Source organism: Mustela erminea, chromosome 1 (genome assembly GCF_009829155.1).
Source record: "Mustela erminea isolate mMusErm1 chromosome 1, mMusErm1.Pri, whole genome shotgun sequence".
Taxonomy (NCBI): Eukaryota; Metazoa; Chordata; class Mammalia; order Carnivora; family Mustelidae; genus Mustela; species Mustela erminea.
This window is the reverse complement of record NC_045614.1, coordinates 22,138,888-22,162,040: the sequence shown is the minus strand read 5'-3', so window position 1 is coordinate 22,162,040 and position 23,153 is coordinate 22,138,888. Positions and strand designations below refer to the sequence as shown.

At 42.3% G+C, this 23,153-nt stretch overlaps 1 protein-coding gene across 13 annotated transcripts in view; it reads left to right on the top strand.

The window, feature by feature from the left end:
- Nucleotides 1-21,612, top strand: part of SFMBT1 (Scm like with four mbt domains 1) — a 125,618-nt gene extending 104,006 nt beyond the window's left edge. For 12 of the 13 annotated variants that reach the window (XM_032322056.1, XM_032322039.1, XM_032322106.1 and 9 more), the window contains 9 exons: nucleotides 2,506-2,548; nucleotides 4,023-4,093; nucleotides 8,206-8,345; nucleotides 9,060-9,169; nucleotides 9,889-10,064; nucleotides 13,855-14,033; nucleotides 14,219-14,464; nucleotides 15,351-15,479; nucleotides 16,566-21,612. In XM_032322056.1, the coding sequence (XP_032177947.1) occupies nucleotides 2,506-2,548; nucleotides 4,023-4,093; nucleotides 8,206-8,345; nucleotides 9,060-9,169; nucleotides 9,889-10,064; nucleotides 13,855-14,033; nucleotides 14,219-14,464; nucleotides 15,351-15,479; nucleotides 16,566-16,706 (1,235 nt within the window). In that variant the 3' untranslated portion in view covers nucleotides 16,707-21,612. The remainder of the gene's footprint in view (nucleotides 1-2,505; nucleotides 2,549-4,022; nucleotides 4,094-8,205; nucleotides 8,346-9,059; nucleotides 9,170-9,888; nucleotides 10,065-13,854; nucleotides 14,034-14,218; nucleotides 14,465-15,350; nucleotides 15,480-16,565) is intronic. The other variant, XM_032322097.1, reaches the window with a different exon arrangement.
- Nucleotides 21,613-23,153: the final 1,541 nt, after the last annotated feature.

Below are 23,153 nucleotides of genomic sequence, written 5' to 3'. Positions count from 1 at the left end.
GTCTCTTCCTCATAGGAAATCTCTTACAGTGACAAGCATGGATTTTCTTAACGGTTTCTGCAGGGCAGGAATCTGGGTGCTCTGGACCCAAGCCCCTCATGAGCCTGTCTGTACTCAGCCAGTGACTGCAGCCATCTCAAGGCCCACAGTGTAGAGGGTCTGCTGCCATGTAGCTAGTTGCATTCCCTCATGGCTCTGGGCCTGAGGGCCTCAGTTCCTTGCTGGCTGTTGGTGGTAGGCTTTCCTCAGTTTCTGCCATGTGGGCCTCTTCATAGGGGAGCCCACACATGGCAGTTGGCTTCCATCCGAGCTAGCCAGGAAGAGAGGAAGAGAGGTTGAGAGAGGTGGAAGCCAGAGTGTTTCTGTAACCTAACCCTAAAAGTGTCATCCCGCCCCACTCTCCCTTTTAAAAATGGCTTTATTGAAATATAATTTATATAACAAAAAATTTGATCATAGAATTCAGTGGTTTTTAATATATTCATGGAGTTGTACAACTGTCACCACAGAACATTTGAAAACATTTGCATTGTCTCAAAAAGAAGCCCTGTACCCCTTGGCAGTTGCCTCTTTACCTCCTGCCCCCAGCCCCAGTCACCTACTTCTCTTCCTTCTCCTACTATGTACGTTTGCCTGTGGGATCATGCAGCAGGTGCTCACGTGTGACGGGCTTCCTTTACTCTGCATCACGTCTCCAGAGTTCATCCGTGTGGTGTGTGTGTCGGCACTTCGCTCCTGTGTATTTTTAGTGCCATTGCACTGTAGTGTTAGGCCCCATTTTTTTTTATCCGTGTCTCAGTCGAGGGACATTTGGGTTGTCTCCATTCCTTAGTGGTTATGAAGAATGCTGCTGTAACATCTGTCTGCAGGTTTCTATGTGGACATGTCTTTCCATCTCTCGAGTGTAACTCTCTGTTTAACACTTGGAGGAACCGTTAGACTGTTCTGCACATGTCCATGGGATGAGGACTCCGCTTTCTTCACATCCTCTTGCACTTGTTACTTTCTGAGTTTCTTTTTTTTTTTTTTTTTTCAAAGATTTTATTTATTTGACAGACAGAGATCACAAGTAGGCAGAGAGGCAGGCAGAGAGAGAGGGAAAAGCAGGCTCCCCACTGAGCAGAGAGCCCCATGTGGGGCTCGATCCCAGGACCCCAGGATCATGACCTGAGCTGAAGGCAGAGGCTTTAACCCACTGAGCTACCCAGGCGCCCCGTCTTTCTGAGTTTCTTGTTTGCTTGCTTGGTTTTTGGGTTTGTTGCTATTGTTTGTTGGGTGGTTTTTTGTTTGTTAGTTTTTTATAATAGTGCTGCTGGTGGGTACAGGGTGGTGTCTTACTCTGGTCCTGGTTTGCGTTTTCCTAGTCCTTAGCTTTGTTGAGCACCTTTTCATATGCTTACTGGGTATTGGTGTGTCTTCTTTCAAGAAATGTCTCTTCAGGTCTTTTGCCCATTTTTTTTTACTGGGTTTTTTGTTGTTATTGTTGCTGAGTTGTAGGATTTTGTTATATATTCTAGATAATAATGCCTTCCTTATAAGATATGTGATTTGCAAGTATTTTCTCCCATTCTGCGGGGTGCCTTTTCTCTCTCTTGATAGTGTTATCTGATGCACAGAAGTTTTAGAACTTGATGTAGTCCAATTTGTTTTTTCTTTTGTTGCCTCTGCTTTCAGTGTCATATCTAAGAAATAGTTGCCAAATCTGATGTCATGAAGATTTTCTCGTATGGTATCTTCTGAGAGTTTTATAGTTTTAGCCTTTATGTTTAGGCCTTTTAAAAAAATTTGTTTATTTAAAAAAAAAGTTTAAAGATTGTATTTATTTGACAGGGGGAGAGTGGGGAGGGTTAGAGGGAGAGGGAAAAGCAGGTTCCCCTCTGAGCAGGGAGTCCAATATGAGGCTTGATCCCAGGACTCTGGGATCATGACCTGAGCTGAAGACAGATGCTTAACCAACTGAGCCATCTAGGCACCCCTTTAGGTCTTTTTTTAAGCTCTTTTTTTTTTTTTTTTAGGGGTGGGACAGAGGGAGATGGATAGAGAGAATTTCAAGCAGTCTTAACACTCAGGACAGAGTGCAACGTAGGGCTCTCTCTATCTCATGACCCTGAGATCATCACCTGAGCTGAAACCAAGAGTCAGCCTCTTAACCAACTGAGCCACCCAGGTGTCCCTATGTTTAAGTCTTTGATCTGTTTAGTTAATTTTTGTGTTTTTGTATTAATTTCATTAATGTGAAATTTTCTTTTGAAAATCTTTTCCTGTGTGTAAGTATTCATAGGATTCGATGGATTTAAGAGCCTTGGTCTTTGTGTACAGACTCCTTCTACCCAGAAAATGTGCCTCAGTCTGGATATTCAGCTATATCAGCTCTTAATTCATAGTACTTACTAGTTAAATACACACATGACTGGGCTTTGTATATGTTAATGTTAGCTTAATATATATGTAACTTTTCCTTTGTTTATTTTTCTTGACATTTATAGTTTTGTTTTCTTCTTGCAGTACACAAACAGAGGAAAATTGCAGTGGTTCAACCAGAAAAACAGTAAGTAATATACTAGTATGTTTGAACAGTTGACATTTGAAAGTTAGAATATCTAGAAAAAGAAATCGCTATTTCAGAGAATGTATCTCATATGTTATTTTCTTGGGTGGAAGCATAATTCTGTAATTCAGCTTTTGCTAGGTTACATACTTTTCCTTACAGCATATGCATTTTCTGAAATGGCCTTATATACAAAGGGGTAAAATGCCTTCTCAAGATGTTCCCACCAGTTGAGTTTTCTTTGGCTTTTAGAGCCTGAAAGCATTTGCATAAGAGAGGAAATAGAATCTCTGTACTGTTATTTGTTAAGGAAGAGCAAAAATTAGAAATTAGGATATGATATGATTTCTCACAATGAAAGAAAAGTTGGGGTGAACGATAGTGGCTGTGAAAGAGAAGGTGTGCTCAGGGGAACCTTTGTGCTCTGTCGGGACGTCCTGGATGGTGCACCTTCTGACACAGCTTTGAGAAGCACTTAATCAGTGATGCCTTTAAAATACATGTAATGTGTGTTTCTGAACACTGGGTTTTCAAGTCTGTGTTATTTTGCACAAGCTGCCATAACTAAATACTACTGACTCGGTGGCTGAAACAACAGAAATTTATTTTCTCCCAGTTCTGCAGGCTGGGAAGTCCGAAGTCCGAGTGCCAGCCCGATTGGGTTCCTGGCCGGGCTCTCTTCCTGCTGACTGCCAGCTTCTCTCGTTCTTACATGGTAGGGCCAGCTGGCAGGGAGAGCCAGCTCCCCCTAGATCAGAGCCACGCCTTTATTTACCTCGCAAGAGCTCCGTCTCCAGACGCAGTCGGAGTGGGGCTTCAGTGAATGGATTCAGTCTGTAGCAGATTCTGTGTGACTTACGGCTGCTTCTGCGGCTGTGTGAGGAGTAGACTGACCGCAGAAGTGGAGTGAGGTGGAGAAGTTCCAGGTAGAGAGGTGAGATAGCAGTGTCAACATCCGGCCTTGCGGTTCTCCTTGACTCAGTTGCTGAGACAGATCCATGGTTTTATTCAGGAAGTATTCTAAAAGAGACAAGTTAGCCTTTTTCATTGATTGCTACATATAGAATAAGTTTCTGATTTTTAAAACCTAATTTGTCTTTGATTTTGAAACTGATAGAAGAAAACAGACCCTTGTAAGAAATGTTTTTGGTTTTTGACTATTGAGAAAGATGAAAAATTTACTTATGGTTTGAGAATTCCAGAAGGAATTCTATAATTTGTTGCTCACATGAGTGAGAGAAAGTTGATTTGCATATGAAGTAATACAGCACTGTCTACAGACTGTCTGTTGGCTCATTAAACCATGTACATAGTTTCAAAAACCATTGTTAAAAATATAAAAGTGTGATCAGGGAAGCACCTTCTGTTATACAGTTTGCAATCTGCCGCATTTGCTTTCTTAGATTTGAAGGAAACTAACCGTCACACTTCACTGACCTTAAGGATTGTCTTACTGTTTTGTTGTGTTATCTTGACCCAGAATACCGTCCTCCAGGACTGTCCACGAGGGTCTGAAGAATCAGGAGCTGAACTCCACAGACTCAGGTATAAATAAGTGCTTGCAGTCTTGTGCAAAAGAGAACCTTCTGGGTTTTTTAATGGACTGTATCTTAAACAGTACCTTTGATTTATAGGATGTAGCTTCACAGAGGGATCTCTTATGTTTAATAATTATCTCTAGGATGATATTTCTGCCCATATGTAATTATTGACTATTCTCTCCTGATCACTTGTTGAGTGCCAAGGGCTCTGGAGGGGTCAGTATTTTCATCCCTAGTTTAGATGAAGAGCCAGGAGCTTTCCAAGCAGTGTACCTTCTTAAACTGGATGGTTGACAGGTGGGTGTTTATTGTTCTTCAAACACTTTCTGTGGTGTACACATTATGTTACATATTTCACAATTTAAAAAAATAAAGCCCTGGAAAAACATTGTCCCGGAGGCAATGCCTGACAAGTGAATTAAGAATCCTCGTGGAGGCCAGGGCCCTTGTCAGGGCGGCTCTCCCTGGGACCGCTCTTGACTCCACCTTTGCTGGTCGCGTGCTCAGCGTCTGGATGAGCATGTAGCACAGGTTACACATTTGGACGGTGTTTAGTAAATGTCTAGAACAGAAAAGAAATCAAAGCTCCGAGAGGCCACACAGCTTTATGAGTAGATGGGTCAAAAAAGTAGCTCAGCTCTTTCTCAAGTTCAAAACCCACACTTTCTTCTTTTCCACACACTGCCTTCTCATTGAGTCACTCACGGGTGGAGGATCAGGGCCTTTTCAAAAAGGTGACAACCTTCATCGTAGTAACCAGCTGGCTATACTCGTTTACTGTCACTTACTTGTATGTCCCTATAGAGCTTATCCCTGTATTTAAAAGGCATGATGACAGTGGCATCACTGTTTTATTCATGATATTAAAATGAAAGTATTTAAACTTCCTCTGTTCAATAGGTGATTGGCATGTAACTGCTAAAGAAGTTCCCTTCTGTTTCTAGTTTTCTAGGACCAAAGAATTTTTCCTTAGCATTGGATGATCATATGATTTTTCTAAGATTATTAATGTGGTGAATCTCAGTGATAGATTTTTTTCCTAAGGTTGAATCCTCCTTACATTGCCAGGATAACTCTTACTTGACCATAATGTTATCTTTTGAGTACCCAGCAGAATAACATTACTAGTAAATATCTTTTTAAAAATTACCCATTTTTTATTGAGATATAATTGACACAAAACATATTAGTTTCAGATGTATAACATAGTGATTTGATATTTGTATCTATTGCAAAATGGTCACCACAGTAAGTCTGGTTAACATCTACCACCACATAATTACGTTTTTTTTCTTGTGATGAGAAGATCTGTTCTCTTAGCAATGTTCAGATGTACAGCACAGTAATATTACTGCTATACTCACTGCTGCACAGTACATCCCCAAGACTTAACTTAAAACTGGAGGTTTGTACCTTTTGACCATCTTCACCCATTTCGCCCACTTCCTACCCCTGCCTCTGGCGACCACCAGCCTGTTCTCTGTATCTGTGAGTTGGGGTCTTGTTGTTTTTGTTGTTTAAATCCCACAGATGAGAGAGATCATATGATATTTGTCTTTCTCAGTCTGATTTATTCTACTTAGTGAGTGAACTCAGGGTCCATTCATGGTGTCACAAATGACAGGATTTCTTTTTTTTTAGATGGCTGAATAATATTCCATTCTATATCCATCTGTCTGTCCGTGGACACTCGGGTTGTTTCCATATCTTGACTGTTGTAAATAATGCTGCAGTGAACATGGTGGGGGTGGGCGGCAGATACCTTTTCCAGTTAGTATTTTTGTTTCCTTCAGATAAATTCCCTGTGAAGTGGAATTACTGGATCACAAGGTAGTTCTCTTTTTGACTTCTTGAGGAACCCCCGTACTGTTCAGAGTGGCTGCACCTGTTTGCATTCCCACGGGGTACCAGCGTTCTTTTCTCCACCTCTTTGCCAACACTTACTGTTTCCTGTCTTTTTGATAATAGCCATCCTAACAGGTGTGAGGTGAGAGCTCGTTGTGGTTTTGATTTGGTATCAAAGGGTAAGGTAAATTAAAAACATAAGGCAACTCTTTAATTTTGATGTATTACTGGCTATTCTAATGCCTACTAGAACTATAGAATTAAGACACTAATGTTTCCCAAGTGACCTCAGCCATATTCTTTTTGGTTTGTGTTTTGTTATAGTTCTGGTTACCTTGGAAACAGTCTGAGGCTGCTATTTGCATGCAGGAGGGTCACTGGGGTGTGCTTTTGGGGAACAGCCTCAGGGGTGGGGGGCAGGAATTGGGCAGAGGGAGAAGTTCAGTTGCAGTGCTGTTTGTAACAGAAGTTCCTTCCAGCCCACAAAGAAGCCTTTTAGCTGGTGTGGCCACTCAGAGTCATCCCTAGTTGAGGCACAGTGGCCACACATTTGTACTCCCTCTTTGGGCAGTTGTTAGAAGTGGGCTGCCTCTCCCTGTCTACTCACAGAGGGTGGAACCTTGGGCAAGGAGTCTCTCTCTCCTGTGAGAGGGTAGGGCAAGGCTAATTCCAGGATAATGTACAGCTGATACCTGTTAGCTGCCCATACTGCCCCAGTGGGGAGCATACGGGCCTTCATCCTGAAGAGTGGGGTCTGGGTGGCAGAGTTGAGATGGAGAAGCGGGCACAGACATGCTGTCCTCTGTGCTGAGACTGCGTTCTTCGTTCCCGAGTGGACATTCCTTGCTTTAGGATCCCATCGGCAGTGGGCAGTGCACACGTTCCCTTTCCCAAAACAGTGTCCAGCAGCAGGACTTCTTTCTGCTTTTGTGACTATGAATTTCATATATTTATTAGTGGAATTGCCAGCTACGATGAGGGAATGAGAAAACATATTGAAGTATAGCATTCACACAGAAAGAGTTGAAGAGAGGGGTCTCTGTGCCCACGTAACACCCCATGGTGCTTAAAGGACTTAGAGATCTGTTTGTAGCTTACTTTCAGCCTTTGGAGGAGTCCCAGATGTGGGAGGGTGCCTACCTCATAGTAAACTGCTGACGTGCTAGTTTGGTGGTTTTAAGGAGAAAGGGAGAAACTGTAGTTCTGGAAATGATTCATCACCACTGCCTAGAAACATTCCAGAATAGATTATTGAATAGTTGAGCATCAGGAATCATTGAATCATCATGGGTTCTCATGGGGAGCCTGGGCACGCAGTCAGGTAAGCATGTGACTTTTTTTTTTTTTTTAAGATTTTATTTATTTATTTGACAGAGAGAGACAGTGAGAGAGGAACACAAGCGGGGGAAGAGGGAGAAGCAGGCTCCCCGCTGAGCAGGGAGCCTGAAGTGGGGCTTGATCCCAGTACCCTGGAATCCTGACCCGAGCTGAAGACAGACACTTAACAACTGAGCCACCCAGGTGCCCCAACCACGTGACTCTTGATTTTGGCTCAGATCACGATCTCAGGGTCATGAGATCATGGATCATAAAAGCCCATATGGGGCTCTGCGTTGAGTGGGGAGTCTGCCCGAGATTCTCTCTCTCCCTCTTTCTCTGCCCCTCCCCGTTTGCATACGAGCACATGTGCTTGTTCTTTCTTTCTTTTTATTTTTTTTAAAGAATCATCATGGGTTCCTTTTTTTTTTTTTAATTCATTTTTTAAGAGTGTTTTCTTTTTAAAGATTTTATTCATTTGAGAGAGAAAGCGCGTGGGTAGCTGGGGGAGGGGCAGAGGGAATCTCAAGCAGACTCTGCGCTGAGTGCAGAGCAACCCTGAGATCAGGACCTGAGCCAAAATCATGAGCCCAGTGCTTAGCCGACTGAGCTACCCGAGGCGCCCCATCATTATGGGTTCTTAAAGTCAATCCTTTACTTCCCTTATTGATAGAAGTGTGGTCTCTGAAATAGAGTCGTGTTAACCCTGAAGTCAATCTCCATGTGATTCAGGCTGTTGTTTGATTTGGGCAGCATGACGAGCTCTGTAATAGAGTTGTGGTAAGTCTCAGGTGTTTCAAGGGCACTCTCAGGCAACATGTTAAGCTTCAAAATATGTGTTTAACTTTATATAATGGTGGCTATGCTTGCCACCCCTCACCCCCCAGTAATCCACTTTGGAAACATGGAGTGGAAAATGATTCTTCTGAATATTTGTTTCTCTTCGTTTCCCAGTTATGATTAATGGAAAATACTGCTGTCCAAAGATATATTTCAACCACCGTTGCTTCTCAGGGCCATATCTTAACAAAGGAAGAATCGCTGAGCTGCCTCAGTGTGTAGGGCCTGGGAACTGTGTTCTGGTCCTCAGAGAGGTAAGCTTCTCGCCCGGGGCAGAACAACTCACAGCAGTCTCATAGACTCATCGGTACAAAGATGTGCATGCCTAACGTGTGACAGTGCTAGGTCTTATCCGAAAAGATTCCCTTTCCTCCTGTATTGTTCAATGAACCAGTCCTTACTTTTGCTCCTGAGGGAGCATTCATGTAGGCAGCTGAGCCTGATGCCCATCTCTGCTAGTGGAGAAAGGGCTTTCGTCAGAGGCTGCCTGAGTGTGGTGCAAGGAAGAGCGGGAGCGTAGTCGGGGAGCTGGCGGCCGCGTGGCGCTCGCGGGGGCCGTGAGAAAGCTGCACACCTGCCGGGCTTGCCCAGCTGCCCAGCCAGACCGCCACGCGCTGTGCACACCAGCTGTGAGGACTGCTGGCGCTTTCAGTCCGTGGCGGGGCAGGGCGGGTCTGGGAGGCCGAGCTGCTGTGTCTGCCAGGAGTTGCAAAGGATTCAGAAGCATATGCCAGAGTCGTTTTTATTTCATGCTGCCTATTTCATCCTGACTGTGATGTTTTGAATGTCCAAGAGGGTCTGATTATTGTCTTAGCTACCACTTTGGTCAGCGGTTGTATCTTGAATATTATTATTGTTAACAAATATTAGATTTAATCTCCTAAATGATATTCTGGGGGATAACAAGATTCTAATGGTCTGCTTTTCTCATTCCCAACCCATATTTCTGCTTTAAAAACGGAGCGCAGGTCCTCACTTTACTTATCAATGCAGCCTACAAACCCAGTCGCGTCCTTCGGGAGCTGCAGCTGGACAAGGACTCCGTGTGGCATGGATGTGGGGAGGTCCTAAAAGCCAAGTGAGTAGCCTCCTCTGCCCTTCATTCTTACCCATCTGACAGGCCACGGAGCCCGATCCCCCTCCATGCGTCATGTTAGAGTAGTTCTGTCCTCTCGGGCAGTTCTTCAGCTCTTGGTGGTGAGGGACCAGATTCGTTTCGTTTAATAAGTTTCCGTCCTGTTGTGGGCCAGTACTGTTACAAAATATGGTAAGAATGAGTTATAAGAAATAGGAAAATCACAAGATGTAAAATGCAAGAATAATTTGTTTTTAGATTTAAGAGCCATGAACTTACCTTTGCAAATTACTGTAAAAGGCTATAAACATGGACTCTTGTTTTCTGACCCTGTCAGCATGACCGTTGGCAGGTTAACCTGGTCCATGTCCACACTCTGAGGATCACTGCCCAAGGGTACAGGAAATCCTTCGTTCTAGTCCCTTTTCTTTTAGTAGTTAGTGTAGAAGTTCCTATTTAGAAACCTATTTAGAAACCTTAAACTGAGGAACCAGAAAGCAAGACCCTCATCTGTTAATATAAAAACCTCAACATTTATCTGTTATAGCTTAGGTGATAAATTTAAGTGCAATGTGCATAAACTCATTTTTAGAATCCTCAAACTATAAAGGACATGTACTATCCTGAGAAGTGAAGACATTTTTCAGGCCTCTGAATGCGCTTGACTTTCTCTGGTTAATCACTAGCCCAGTAAACATGGTCTGTGGCATCTTCCATGGCAGATACAAAGGAAAGAGTTACCGGGCTACTGTTGAAGTAGTGAAGACAGCAGATCGTGTGACTGAGTTCTGCCGGCAAACCTGCATCAAATTGGAGTGCTGTCCGAATCTGTTTGGCCCAAGGATGGTTCTGGACAAGTGTTCCGAGAACTGCTCTGTGCTTACAAAGACCAAATACAGTGAGTTCGGTTTTCCAGATTTGTTAACTCTCATGGTTGGCCACACTTTATATCTTGGAAAGTTTTTATTCTGTAGACATTTCAGCTATAATACAGGTATACAAACTGCTTCTGTAAAGGACCAGATAATGAATATTTTAGGTCGTCAGTCAAATGATCTCTGCTGCATATTCTTCTCTCTTTTTTTTTTTTTTTTTTTAAAGATTTTATTTATTTGACAGAGAGACAGCGAGAGAGGGAACACAAGCAGGGGGAGAGGGAGAAACAGGCTTCTTGCTGAGCAGGGAGTCCGACGTGGGGCTCAATCCCAGGACTCTGGGATTATGACCTGAGCTGAAGGCAGACACTTAGTCAATTAAGCCACCCAGGCTTCCCTCTGTTTTGTTTTATTTTCACTTTTAAAGATGTAAAAGCCATTTTTAGCTTGAGGGCCATAGTGAAACAGGCTATGGGTCAGATTTGGCCCGCAGGCCCGTTTGCTAACTTTCATGTAAATTAGCTTTTGCATCTGATGGGATATGTGATTCATTCATGCAGTCTGTAAGTATTTATTATGTGTCCACTGTGTGCCACTGCTGTTCTAGTACTGGGATGCTGCAGTAAAGAAAAACAAATTCCTGTGCTCATTGGGTTTTTGTTTTAATGAGGGAGACAGATAGTAAATGAATAGAGAGAGACAGGTACTATGGAGAAAAGTGAGGCAAGATAAGTAAGCAAAGGAGGGGAGTGGGGAGTAAGGAAGGCTAGGATGGGGTGCTGTTCAGAGGTGGTTGGGGAGGTCTTCCTGCTAGGTAACAACCTGAAGGAAGCAAGAGAGCCAGCTGTGCAGACATCAGGGTGAACGTGCTCTGAGCAGGGGCCACAAGAGCACAGCAGGAGCAGGAGTCTGCAAGGAGCAGCAGAGAAGCCGCCGTGGCTGGGAGGCATCAGTGGTAGGAGAGGGGTACTTGCGGGCCTCCCTCAGAACCATCACAGCTACACCCGTTCCCTCTCATTGGTTATCTTCTCCCATGTGAAACTGCCCACTGTGCATGCGCACACACACATGCACACATCATACAAAAGGAAATTTCCAGATCAGAGCCTTGTCAAGGCACTGTTGCCCAAAGACAAAATTCTGATCCTACCTTTCCTTAAATTTTACAAGCCCTGATGTCACTTGGGAGAATTAATACAGAGGAAGATTTTTACCTTGTTAAATTCGAAGATTTCTTTTAGGGATCTCTAATCCTGTGCCCCTTAAACTTTATCATGCATGCAGACTAGCTAAGGATCTTGTTAAAATGAAAGTTGTGATTCATCAGGTCTGTGGGTCCCTGCTTTTGCAGCAAGCTCCCAGACACTGTTGATGCTGCTGATCTGAGGTCATTTAGCATGATGAGCTTGCTAATCAGTCAGTGTCTGAATTGCAAAATCATAGAAGAGTCTAACCTTGTAATGTCTATTTTTATTTGTTGGATTGTAAACTCCTTAAAGGCAGGGATTGGTGTTAGCTTATAGGGTCAGATTCAGCACTTTGTTTAGCAAATTGGAAGTATTAGTAGTTATGTGAAATATACTCTACATACTGTCTCTCAGAGCCTGTGGAGGATATGCAGATTTTATTACCTTTTTGTCTAAATCTATTTTTCTAAGTCATAGAAACCTAGACTTTAGGAGAGAGTGTTTATTGATTTTCCTCAGTTAGTAATCTGAGTGATATCAAATAGATTTATATTCTGTATAATCCATTTTTTGCAAAAAAAAATTATATTTTGTTTTTATGTTAATATAAAACTAGTATATATATTTAGAGCTAGGATATATATAGTTCATTTTTTGAATTATTTTTATATTCTAAAATTTATATGAAAATGTGCAAGATCTAGAATAGCCAAAACAATCCTGAAAAAGAATAAAGTTGGAGAACTTACTCTGTCTGTCTTCGAGTTTTACCATAAAGGTAGAATAATCAGTAAGTGAGGTGGATGAAATAGTCACACAGAAGACACACAGAAGAGAGGGGCCAGAAATACACCCAAATTTATGTGGTTAAATGATTTTCAATAAAGATGAAGAACTTAACAGGAAAAGGAAGTTCTTTCAACAAATGGCACTGGTACATTCGGATTTCCAAATTGAAAAAACAAAACCAGAACTCCTTGGCTTCTACATCACTAAATATAAAAATTAATTCAAGGTATATCTTAGGCCTGAGGTAAAGCTAAAACTGTAAAGCTCCTAGAAGAAAACAAGAAGGGTATCCTCAAGATCTTGGGGCAAGCAAAGATTTCTTAGAAAACAATGCACTAATGTAAAGGAAAAAAAAAATCACCAAAATTAAAAACTTATGCTCAGAGAATTTCTCTCCAGTGTAGTAAATACACCTGCAACTCCGTAATAAGAGAAACTTGGAAGCCAGAGAAAGCTGATAGTTGTACGACATTGTGAATATGCTGAATACCACTGAATGGTACATGGGAAAATGGTTCATTGTATGTTATGGGGACTTTTACCTTATTTTTTAAAAATTTAAAAATAAGAAGATGTTCTGGAATTAGTTATGATTGTTGTAGACATCATATACTAAAAATCACTGGATATGTATACTTTAAAATGGTGGATTTTATATTGTGAATTATATCTCACAAAGTAGAAAGAGAAAACCATTTTAAAAATGAATAAAAGACTTGAATAGGCACTTCACAAAAAAGATACATATGTGGCCAATAAGCACATGAAAACATGCTCAGTATCATTAGTCATCAGGGAAATGCAGATCTAAACTATCATGAGAAATTACTACATATCCACTAAATTGGCTAAAATGAAAAACATGGACAGTCCCACAAGCTGGCAAAGGTGTTGACAACTAGATCTCTCATACAGTGCTGGTAGGAGTGTCAAATTATGCGACCCTTTAAGCAAACTCTTGGCAGTTTCTTTAAAAGTTAATCTACATCCACGTATGATCCAGCAATTCCATCCCCAGGTATCTACCCAAGGAAAATGAAAATACCCACTCTAAAAGCCTCGGACAAGAGTGTTCATTGCCAAATAGTAATAGCCAGAACCTGGGAACAGCTCAGGTGCCTGTCAACAGGAGACTAAACTAGTGTATTCTTCACAATGAGATGCTGTTCATCAGTAGAAGGGACTGAAGTATTCATACACACAGCAGCAGAGGTGAAACTCAGAATCATACTGAGCGAAAGAAACCTTGTCCAAAAAGCATCTACTGATTGGGGCGCCGGGGTAGTTCAGTCATTAAGTGTCTGCCTTCGGCTCAGGTCATGATCCCAGGGTGCTGGGATCGAGCCCCACATCGGGCTCCCTGCTCAGCAGGAAGCCTGCTTCTCCCTCTCCCACTCCCCCTGCTTGTATTCCCTTTCTCGCTGTCTCTCTCTCTGTCAAATAAAAAAATAAAATCTTTAAAAAAAAAAAAGCATCTACCAAATGTTCTATAGGTGAGGCAGAACTGATAAGTACTGGTGGAAGTTGGAATACAGTTGTGCTTGCTTCTGGTGAGGTGGACTGACTGGGAAGGGACCCTGGGAACTTTCTAGGTTGATGGAGATGTTCTACATCTTGACAGAGGGACGGTTATGCATTTGTGCATAACAGGTTTGTGCATTTGTCAGTACTAATGGTACTATCCATTTAAGATCTGGACAGTTAAGATTGTTCCATGATTCAGATTTTAAACCTTCATCACATACAATGTTCTCTGCTGTGCTGGTCAAATCTCTTGTGGTATGAAGTGTACAGAAATTGTGACCCTACTTCATTTTTCTCTGTCCTTCACATTTAGCACACTATTATGGAAAGAAGAAAAATAAAAGAATCGGGAGGCCACCTGGTGGGCATAGCAACTTAGCATGTGCCCTGAAAAAAGCCAGTAAGCGGAGGAAGAGGCGGAAAAATGTCTTTGTCCATAAGAAGAAACGCTCCTCTGCATCCGTTGATAACACCCCGGCAGGCTCGCCCCAGGTACGAGATCTGTGGTGTGCCTGTCCAGCCAAGCAGCCAGGAGAACACGACCGTACAGCACGGACACACAAGGACCACCTGCCGGCCTGTCTGAGTCAGATCCCTGCCCCAGCAGAAGGTGGTCTTTGGCCGGGAGCTGGTTTGTTTGTGAATTTCCATGAGACTTTTCTCTGCGTTTCCTCTAGGGAAGTGGGGGTGAAGATGAGGATGACCCAGATGAAGGGGATGATGATTCCCTGAGTGAGGGCAGTACGTCGGAGCAGCAGGACGAGCTACAAGAAGAGTCAGAAATGTCAGAAAAAAAGTCGTGCTCTTCCTCGCCCACCCAGAGTGAGATCTCTACATCACTGCCTCCCGACAGACAACGGAGAAAAAGAGAGCTTCGCACTTTTTCATTTTCTGATGATGAGAATAAACCTCCTTCACCAAAGGTACCCATTTATAAAATACAGTGCCTTTTATTCCTCTCTAGAATTCCCCTCTGAGGGCGGGTTGTTAATGATGTGGGCATTCCGTTTATTTCAGTACAGGCTTCAGTTGAATTTCCTGGGTCTCTCTTAAAAGAATTCCAAATTTAGGAATTTACTTGTGTTGCAAGGATTATTTGGAGATCAACTACCTACCAGAAAGAAGGTCTTTCTGAGTAGCTGCTTACTTTAGGTTAAACTTGCAATAAAACTTTCCTTTTTTTTTTTTTTTTTTCCCTCTTAACTCTAGCCTGTCGTTTAGGGAGAACTCTTGTTTGATACTTTTGATAGATGGTTCTGTGGAGATAAGTTATTTATCCTTTTGATTCGGGTGAAGCGGTTTTGCTTGGTGTATAATATATACATACATGTGTGTTACATAATGCAGACACTATAAGAGTGGCAGTTAAGTCACTGTTTCAAAACTGGGTTGCATTTTAAATATATTGCCTGAACTAAAGCAGCAAATGGTTTCTCCTGAAGATTTAGTTACGCCTTCTTTCTTCCGAAGTAGCATCCTGTTCACTGCAGCACCCTACAGACAGCGAGTCGAAATAGACCAGGGAACAAATGGGAGCCTGAAAAGCCATTTTTCTCTGTTAAATTGTCCAAATTATTTGTGCTGGAACTTTGAATAAATTCTTCCCCACTGATGTTTCTTATTATAAAAGATCCACATTTCCTGGGTACCTGGTGTGTGTGGACCTTGGCCATCTTTGCTGGGAGAAATCATGCCCTAAAACCTAACCCTCCAATCCTGTCTCCAAGGGTTTTGAATTTATAGAGAGAGACTTTTTTAGAATAAAGTAGCTCTGACACCGTTTGGTTTGCTTTGTTGCGGGCAATGAAGGAAATAAGGATTGAAGTTGCCGAGAGGCTCCATCTGGACAGTAACCCCCTCAAGTGGAGTGTGGCGGACGTGGTCCGGTTCATCAGATCCACCGACTGTGCTCCGCTGGCGAGGATATTTCTAGACCAGGTAATTACAGAGACCTGTTTCCTTAGCAAAGGACTGTGGGTGTAGTAACGATTTGTTTACAAGTCTGAGGAAAAATGTTTCTCTCATACAAAAGAAATGTAGTTACCCTTTTAGGAGTCTAGAAGGAGGGTTGTAAGAGGTCATGGTTCCCACTTCCGCTACATTTGAACTGGATGATCACTGTGTTGCCCTTTTTCCCAAGACTTTGTTTCCATCCCTCAAGTATTTGAATGGCTTAAAATCAAGTATGCAGTTCTTAACCGTGCTCTTGTTTTCCAAAGTAATGATTTGCTTGTTTTTAAGAATAATTAACAACTGTAATATGTAATATGTGAGGCTCTACACTGATGATCGGTCTTAAGACAAATAGTCTGTGACCTTAAACAAATACTTTTTTTTTTTTTTTTTTTTTTTTTGATAACTGGGGAGATTCTGAACTGAACATGTTTGAAGAGCTCATCCGGCTTTTATGAATGTTACAGAGTAGGAAAACATTGACGTTTATAGTTAATTTTTTTTTTTTTCAGATTTAGAAAGCATCCTCTAAAAAGATGTTTCTTTTGGTTCATTCAGTAGCCAGTTACAAAGCTAGTTCATTCAGTGAATTTCTGCAGAGCAAAAACTGTAGAATGGATTCCTTTTTTTTTTTTTAAGATTTTATTTATTTGACAGAGAGAGAGGGCACAAGTAGGCAGAGAGGCAGGCAGAGAGAGAGAGAGAGAGAGAGAGGAGAAAGCAGGCTCCCCGCTGAGCAGAGAGCCCGATGTGGGGCTCAATCCCAGGACCCTGAGATCATGACCTGAGCCGAAGGCAGAGGCTTAACCCACTGAGCCACCCAGGCGTTCCCTGTAGAATGGATTCTTATACTGGGTAAAAGTTTATCCTTAATTGTGAAGATTCATTAGCATGGAGGACTGCAGGAGGCACTTGGAAGAAACTGTGTGATACTTGGGAAAAGGGGGAAAGTAAGGAAAGGAAAGCAGAGAGGCTCAGATTTTGACACAAGCGAAAGGAAACAGGGGCTGTCTTTCCTGAGCTGCCATCCACATGCACATCATATATAATGCGTATTTTGTGCTTTAACAGGAAATTGACGGGCAGGCCCTGTTGCTTCTTACCCTTCCCACTGTTCAAGAGTGCATGGATTTAAAATTGGGCCCCGCCATCAAACTCTGCCACCACATAGAGAGGATCAAGTTTGCTTTCTATGAGCAGTTTGCCAACTGAGAAGGACAACCAAAGTGAGCTGTGTCTTCGCAGCACAAGTGCAGCAAATCCTTCTCGCTGCTCTCCAAGCTGTGCTGAGTCAGCCCTGAGGCTCTGGGCCTTGCAGGGCTCGGCCTGCTCTCTTTGCACTTTCAGGGAAGGAGGACCCACACCGAAGAAGCAAAAACTGCCTGGAAGGGGCTCCCCAGCCAGTGGGAATGTGGGCATCTCTTGGTCAGCAGATTGCAGTTTTAAAAAGAAGAAGGGTTGTGAAGAAAAGACTCGTGTCAGAAGAACGAACATTTCCAGTGGTGTGGCCTGAAAACGAAGAAGAACCTCGGCGGCCGGAAAGCACCCTTATGGTTGTGTTCTTTTTGTTCTGTTCCTTCCCATTGTAGATTGAACTCTTTCCTGGAAAGAGAGGACATAGCTTTAAGTCAGCACTGATTTGGGACTGTGCCTAAGGCACCTCAGTGCTTCATTGTCATTGTGTTTTTAAGCTTTTTTAAATTAAAACAGTTCATTTTGGGGATGCTTACGTGACTCTAGGGTTTTGAATGTACATTCACACTTTGATCCATTTTAAAATCTATTCTTAGGAGTTCCTTTGTTTACTACCTCTGTTGATGACTGAGCTTACAGCCATGTATAAGGTTTTTTGTATGATGCCATTTTTAAGCTACATCAACACTAAAACTATGACAGAAGCTGGAGGGTGAAAAAAAAAACCAACAAACCCAATACTGTTTGCGTTCTTAAAAATACCATGTGAGCACTTACATGAGTTCCTGGCCTGATCCGAGACCTGCACTGTCATTGTTTCCCATTTGGGCCCAGTGTAGTGCTCCCTGTGAGGTGGTCTCTCAAAAATTGTGGTTATTTCTGTTTAGTTGGTGTCTCCCCATCAGTCTGCAGACGGACTTCAGTGGCTCTTATTTTATGTCTACTTTCCTCCACGGTTGTCTGTTTCATTTTGAGAGTCCTCACTTAGGGTGCAAATCAGTAGGTGTTTCTTGGACCCGGTGGAAAACCCATTTCCCTTTCTTTTTCTGTGTCTCCAGGCAGAGAGTGAAGAAGCACAACAGAGAAAATATTTTGGGGGGCGATGCAGAGCATGGAGTTTCTGTAACAGTGTGTCCTCATGTCCTCAGTGGCCACATAAAGATTAAGAGGTGGTTAAGGATTCTGGAAACTTCTTTGCCTAGTCACATTTACATGTCCTCTTAGTGAAACCTTTAAATTGAACGTAATCTAAAGCCTGAGGATTCCCACACAACAGCTCAACAACTTGGTTTTCTTTTAGGTGTTTGTTTTGGCCCAGTTCAAGCTAACATTAAACTATAGGCAAATTTTCACTTAGGATTGTACTTCGAGCTACTATAGGACAGTAGCCATGCTGTTCCAGCCGGGAGGAATGAGGAAAGATGCACATATAGATTGCCTCCTTTAAATGGTTTGCGTTGCTGAGTGTGTTGTTTGTTTGTTTGTTTTTTAATTATCCTAGTTACCTGCAAATTTATAACTTAATCACTCATCGTCAAGATTTGAAAATGTTTTTTAAAACTACAGACTTGGTGAATTCTAAACAGCTATACAAATATAAGGTAATATTATTTCAAATTTAAACTGATTGTTGGTTTTTCGCTTTTCCTCCCCTCTCCTGTTCCCACCAGTGGACGGACCTTGGCAGACAGTCTGTAGTCTGCACACTCTCCTCCTTAGATGACTCACAAACCACCTTAACGCAAGCCCTTCAGCCAAACCGCATGTTAAAGCATCAGTTCTGTGCTTAGGTTATCACCAGATAGACCCGGAAAGAAGCTTCTTTTAAGTAAAAGTCGATACGTTTGAACTTAGAGACCCAGTTTTTTCAAATGTAAGGCTATGCCTGTGGAAGAGGAGCACATAGAAGATGCTTGGGAACAGTTAGTGTTAAGTACATGGTCTTGGGGCAGAGGGTGCATAACTTACATAAAGTTCTGCAGAGCTCAGCAGTTAAGGCACTAGGCAAAGGGAGTTCCTTGGAGAAGATCAGTGTTTGTTTTATGTAGGGAAATGAGTTTTACTTCCTGTGAGGGGGAGTTGACCAAATGCAACAGTGAATACGTTAAGCTGTCTCTCTTTTGCCTTCTCCAAAATCATAGTTAAAGGGGGTGGAGCCTGGGAAGGTGAAACTCATGGCCCTGAGTAGTCTCTAATCTGGATATACTCAGGGCTCAGCCAGCTCCTCTGTCTGTACCATGATTATCCAAGCTCAGCTTTCTCCTAGAGAGAAGCCAACTCTAAGTTGGTTTTCCCTTAATATTTCTTGCATTCTCATGGTGAGATGCAGTTTCTCAGGCAACTGCATTAAAGAATTACATACCCCCCCCCATATTAAATAAGGGAAGGTAATTGGGAATTTGGCACAGGGCATTTTTTTTTTTTTTAAAGTACACAGTTTAGACTCCATTTCCCTCATAAAGCTGCTGGGACATGGCTGGACGACGGTGACAGTCTGATTACTCTGATTCTGAAACAGATTTTAAACCGGATAATGACTCACCATGTTGGGGTAAAATGCTTGTATATTACACATGGGTACATGAACTTTGTTTCTTAAAGGCTGACACCCTCTTAAATTTAAAGATTTATATTGTGAGGGGCTGCATTTATCTGAATTGCAGCTGGCCCCACAGCTGCCTGAGGTCACAGAGTTTTCCATGATCCATTTTTTTATCCTGTATTGACAAACTTGGAAACAGGTGAATGGACTGTGTAAGCCTCTTGGACCTTGAAGTTGACCGGCCGCTATTAGCCTTTGTGTGTGTTAGGGAAACCTTTTATTGTACATGAAGATTTGCTGTAACATTTTGACTGTATTTTGTGGGCTTCTGGGAACTATGCTATTTTCCTTTGTAAACTGCCCTCATTCTTCTCAGTTGAAGGAGAGTTAAGGTGTCTAATGCAGGGGATATATTACTGGGGCTTTACCTGTGTCTGCCTTTCTTTGGTGATGTAAGTGGCTCCCAGCATCTATGTTGTGGATATATGAGGTCAGGGAAAGATACTTGGCAACTCCTGGAAGAGATGGGCTTCTTGGTAAATATTTCTTGAATTATGATAGAGTCAGACATGGAAAACCAGCTCAGAGCTTGGCCTTTCTATGCCTCTTCTCCTGGAAGTAAAGTTATTCTCACTGCGAGAGAGAGGGCCTTGGACCAAAGTTTCCTGAGGACTTGAATATATTTTACTCACTCTGTTTTATTAATCCTGTTACTAATGTGGTACCTAAATACAGATTAAAAGCTTTAGGAGGACATAGCTAGGGCAGGACTCAGAACCGTTCACCTCTCCCAAGCCAAAAAGTATTTCTGGGGGACACACAGAACATCAGGAAATTGTTAACAGTTGTTAAGAATTATCTAGATGGGAACGTTGGGAAAACTCACAGATACTTATATTTACTTGGCGCCTATCACCAAAGACTTGTATTGAAGACCCCTTTCACTGGTTTGATTGATGCCCACAGAAGCTCTGAAAGAGATGTTAGGAGCTTAGTCTCAACAGTGGAAACACGTACTAGGTTTGAATACTGGTTCTATATACTAGGGATGGGGTGTGTGTGTGTGTGTGTGGGTGTGTGTGTGTAAGTTTAAAAGAGTTCTATGTTATCATTTGGCCTTAGGAAGATGAAGGAAAAGACATCACTAACAAGTGAAGTATAAATCTTGGGAACCAGGGACCCCCCTTTTTAAAATTTGAATGTCTTTGGTCCTGGGTCCACTGTAAATAAGCGCATGTCATGGTCATGATGCTTTCTCAGAAACCCTGTAGAACAAAGTCTCCTGCAAAGCCAAAAAGAAGTCAGTCCCTTTCATGCAATTGTAATTCTTCCATGACTTGATTTACTTTACCATGTTCTGTTAGTGAATTTTGATGACTCTCACCCCTTGTATGAGAAGTACGTACTTTGAAAATTTGAATCTACCTAAGCAAGCCACCTATGGACGTGGAGTTTTTGCAGAAGAGTTCTAAACTCAAAGCCCAGTCCACAGATCTGGTTCTAAGCCTTCTTACTTGGGTTTCCCTGTACTTGTCCCAGACCACAGAGGTAGCCTTGCTTCTGAGGGCAGCCTGCAGGGTGAAGATATGAAGGTAGTGGGCAGTAAATGCCCTGGAGATTTTCTTGCTTCTGGTGTTTCAGAATGCTTAGATTTTTCATAAGAACCCACAAAACCAGCAGAGGGTAATGGAGAAATAGGCCTAAAACTCCATCCCCTTATGTCTTCTCTGACTTACCACACCATTTGGGTTTGTCCTGGTGCTATGGCCTCTCACAAGGCACGGTTGTAAAAGAGAATCTACAACTTTGGTGGACAGGTCCTCAACACTAGCAGTCAAGTGTGGACCCTGAGCTATTTGGGGACAAAGGATGATACTGCCTGGTGAGATGATGCCGCCATTGCCAGTGGGGGTGCCTAGTCTCAGGATGTGTGGAAACTCTGTCCAGAGGGGATTCTACATGGTATAGTCAACCTAACTGCATGCCTAGCTTGGCAGAATGGAGGTGGGCAAATAGTGCTGGAAGGATGAAGGTAGGCTTTGGGGGCAAATCAAATCACAAAGCAGATGACTGAAGGTCCTGTACAAAGTTTAGACAAAGCTAAATCTGGACAGTTCCTTATCTCCTTTTGTAAGAAGGCTCTAGGGAAGTGTAGTTTGAATGCTTCGAGATTTTTAAGCTTTCATTTATTTTCCTTTTCTTTCTTTTTTTTTGGGGGGGGGGGGTTTGAATATTCTCTAAAGACAATCAGAGGCCTGCTAGGGTGGGACTTCTGGCTGGTTCCAGCACTGTCCTTGGGCCTGTTTCTGATACTAACTTGCTGGAACTGATGCACTTTGTTTATGCTAGCCTTTTTTTTTTTTTTTTTAAGCTGCTTGTTTCGAACAAAATGAAATGCATATTGCATTGTATCCTTCCTGCTTGCTGTTTTTCTCTTAATTTTAAAAGTTATGCTATGAGGGTAAAGTATAATTAAGGAGAAATATGCACAAGAATACCTATAAAATAACTCCCATCCAGTTTGATGGGTATAACTTCAAGGGATTAAAAAAAAACTATTTTGGATGAATATTCTGTGTGGGTTTTTGTTTTCTTTTTTTTTTTTTTTGTAAATAAGAGTGTATAAGAACTTGTGGTATATTATAACAGTTTTAAGTGGTTGTAAGAATTAAAACACGTCTTAAGCTATGTTTAACTTCATTTGACAGCAAAGAAGACATCTTGGCCAGAGTAAATCCTTCAAAACCCATTCCAGTGGGGCCTCAGAATCATCTCTGAAAGGAGAAGAAAGTTCTTTCTACTTCAGTAAAATTTACATTTCCAGAATTCTCCCCCCTCTCCTGCTGTCCAATCTTTATCCTCTGGATTTGGGTACTTTTTAACTGTAGTTCAGGAAAGGTAGGAGGAACAGAATTTCCCCATAGCACCTTTGCTCCTGGCTTTGGGGAATCTGCCCCTGATCTCAGAAGAATGCTTCTCCTTTGTCTACATTTGCCTTGGTACAGCAGCAACGGGCCTTAAGGATCCCTCCACATCTGGGTGTGCAGAGCAGTGCTCTGTCAAAAACTTCATTCTTCAGCTCTGTGTGCAACTTTCCTTAAGCTGCCTGTATCTTCAATCAATTAACAGTCTTCTTATACCAGCCCACAGTCTCTCCTGCATTAAGTACTCATTCTCTTACCTGGTTCCCTCTGCACATGGACTGTAACTGTTGAGTATCCCCATAAGAGACCTTCTTAGACTTAAAGACGGTAACACAATTTTCCCTGGCCTATTTATTTTCTTAACCTGATTTTCTGTATTTTCCCATGGTCAATACTTGTGGAGAGTTTTAAATTTTATAAATTAAAATTCAGTTTAATTTAAAAAGTGTTGCCATGTTCTCTGTGCCAGGCACTATGTTGGATTCAAGGGTGAATAAAAACCAGTACTCACACTCAGGTGTGGGAGAGAGACGTGTACCACCGTCTATTGGAGCAGTTGGAGAAGTTCTAATGGAGCAGTGGACACAAGGTCACGTGGAAGCCGTACAGGGAGAGGGAGGTTAGACGGGCCTCAAGCACGAGTAGCAGTTCATTCTGCAGGGAAAGGGAAGAGTGGTACATGGAGCTGGAATGCCATTTAAGACAGAGGAGCTGTGAAGTGCATCCTAAGAGAAGGGCTAAAGAATTGGCTCTAAGGAGCCAATAGCACTTTTGTTCTCTGGATAATCCGGTTAATTCCTGTTAACCCAGAAAGCTTTTGTAAGCTTTTAGCCCATTGGAATTCCGTGGTGGCTATCTTTTAGGGAAAATTTCCCTAAATACAGTTTTTCTTGTCCTACAAATGTAGCCCAGTGTCTACTGGAGTGAATACCATGTGTATACGGTCATTACGTGGATGCAGCAGGAAGGCTAGGGACTGGAGAGCACCAGCAAGAGGTG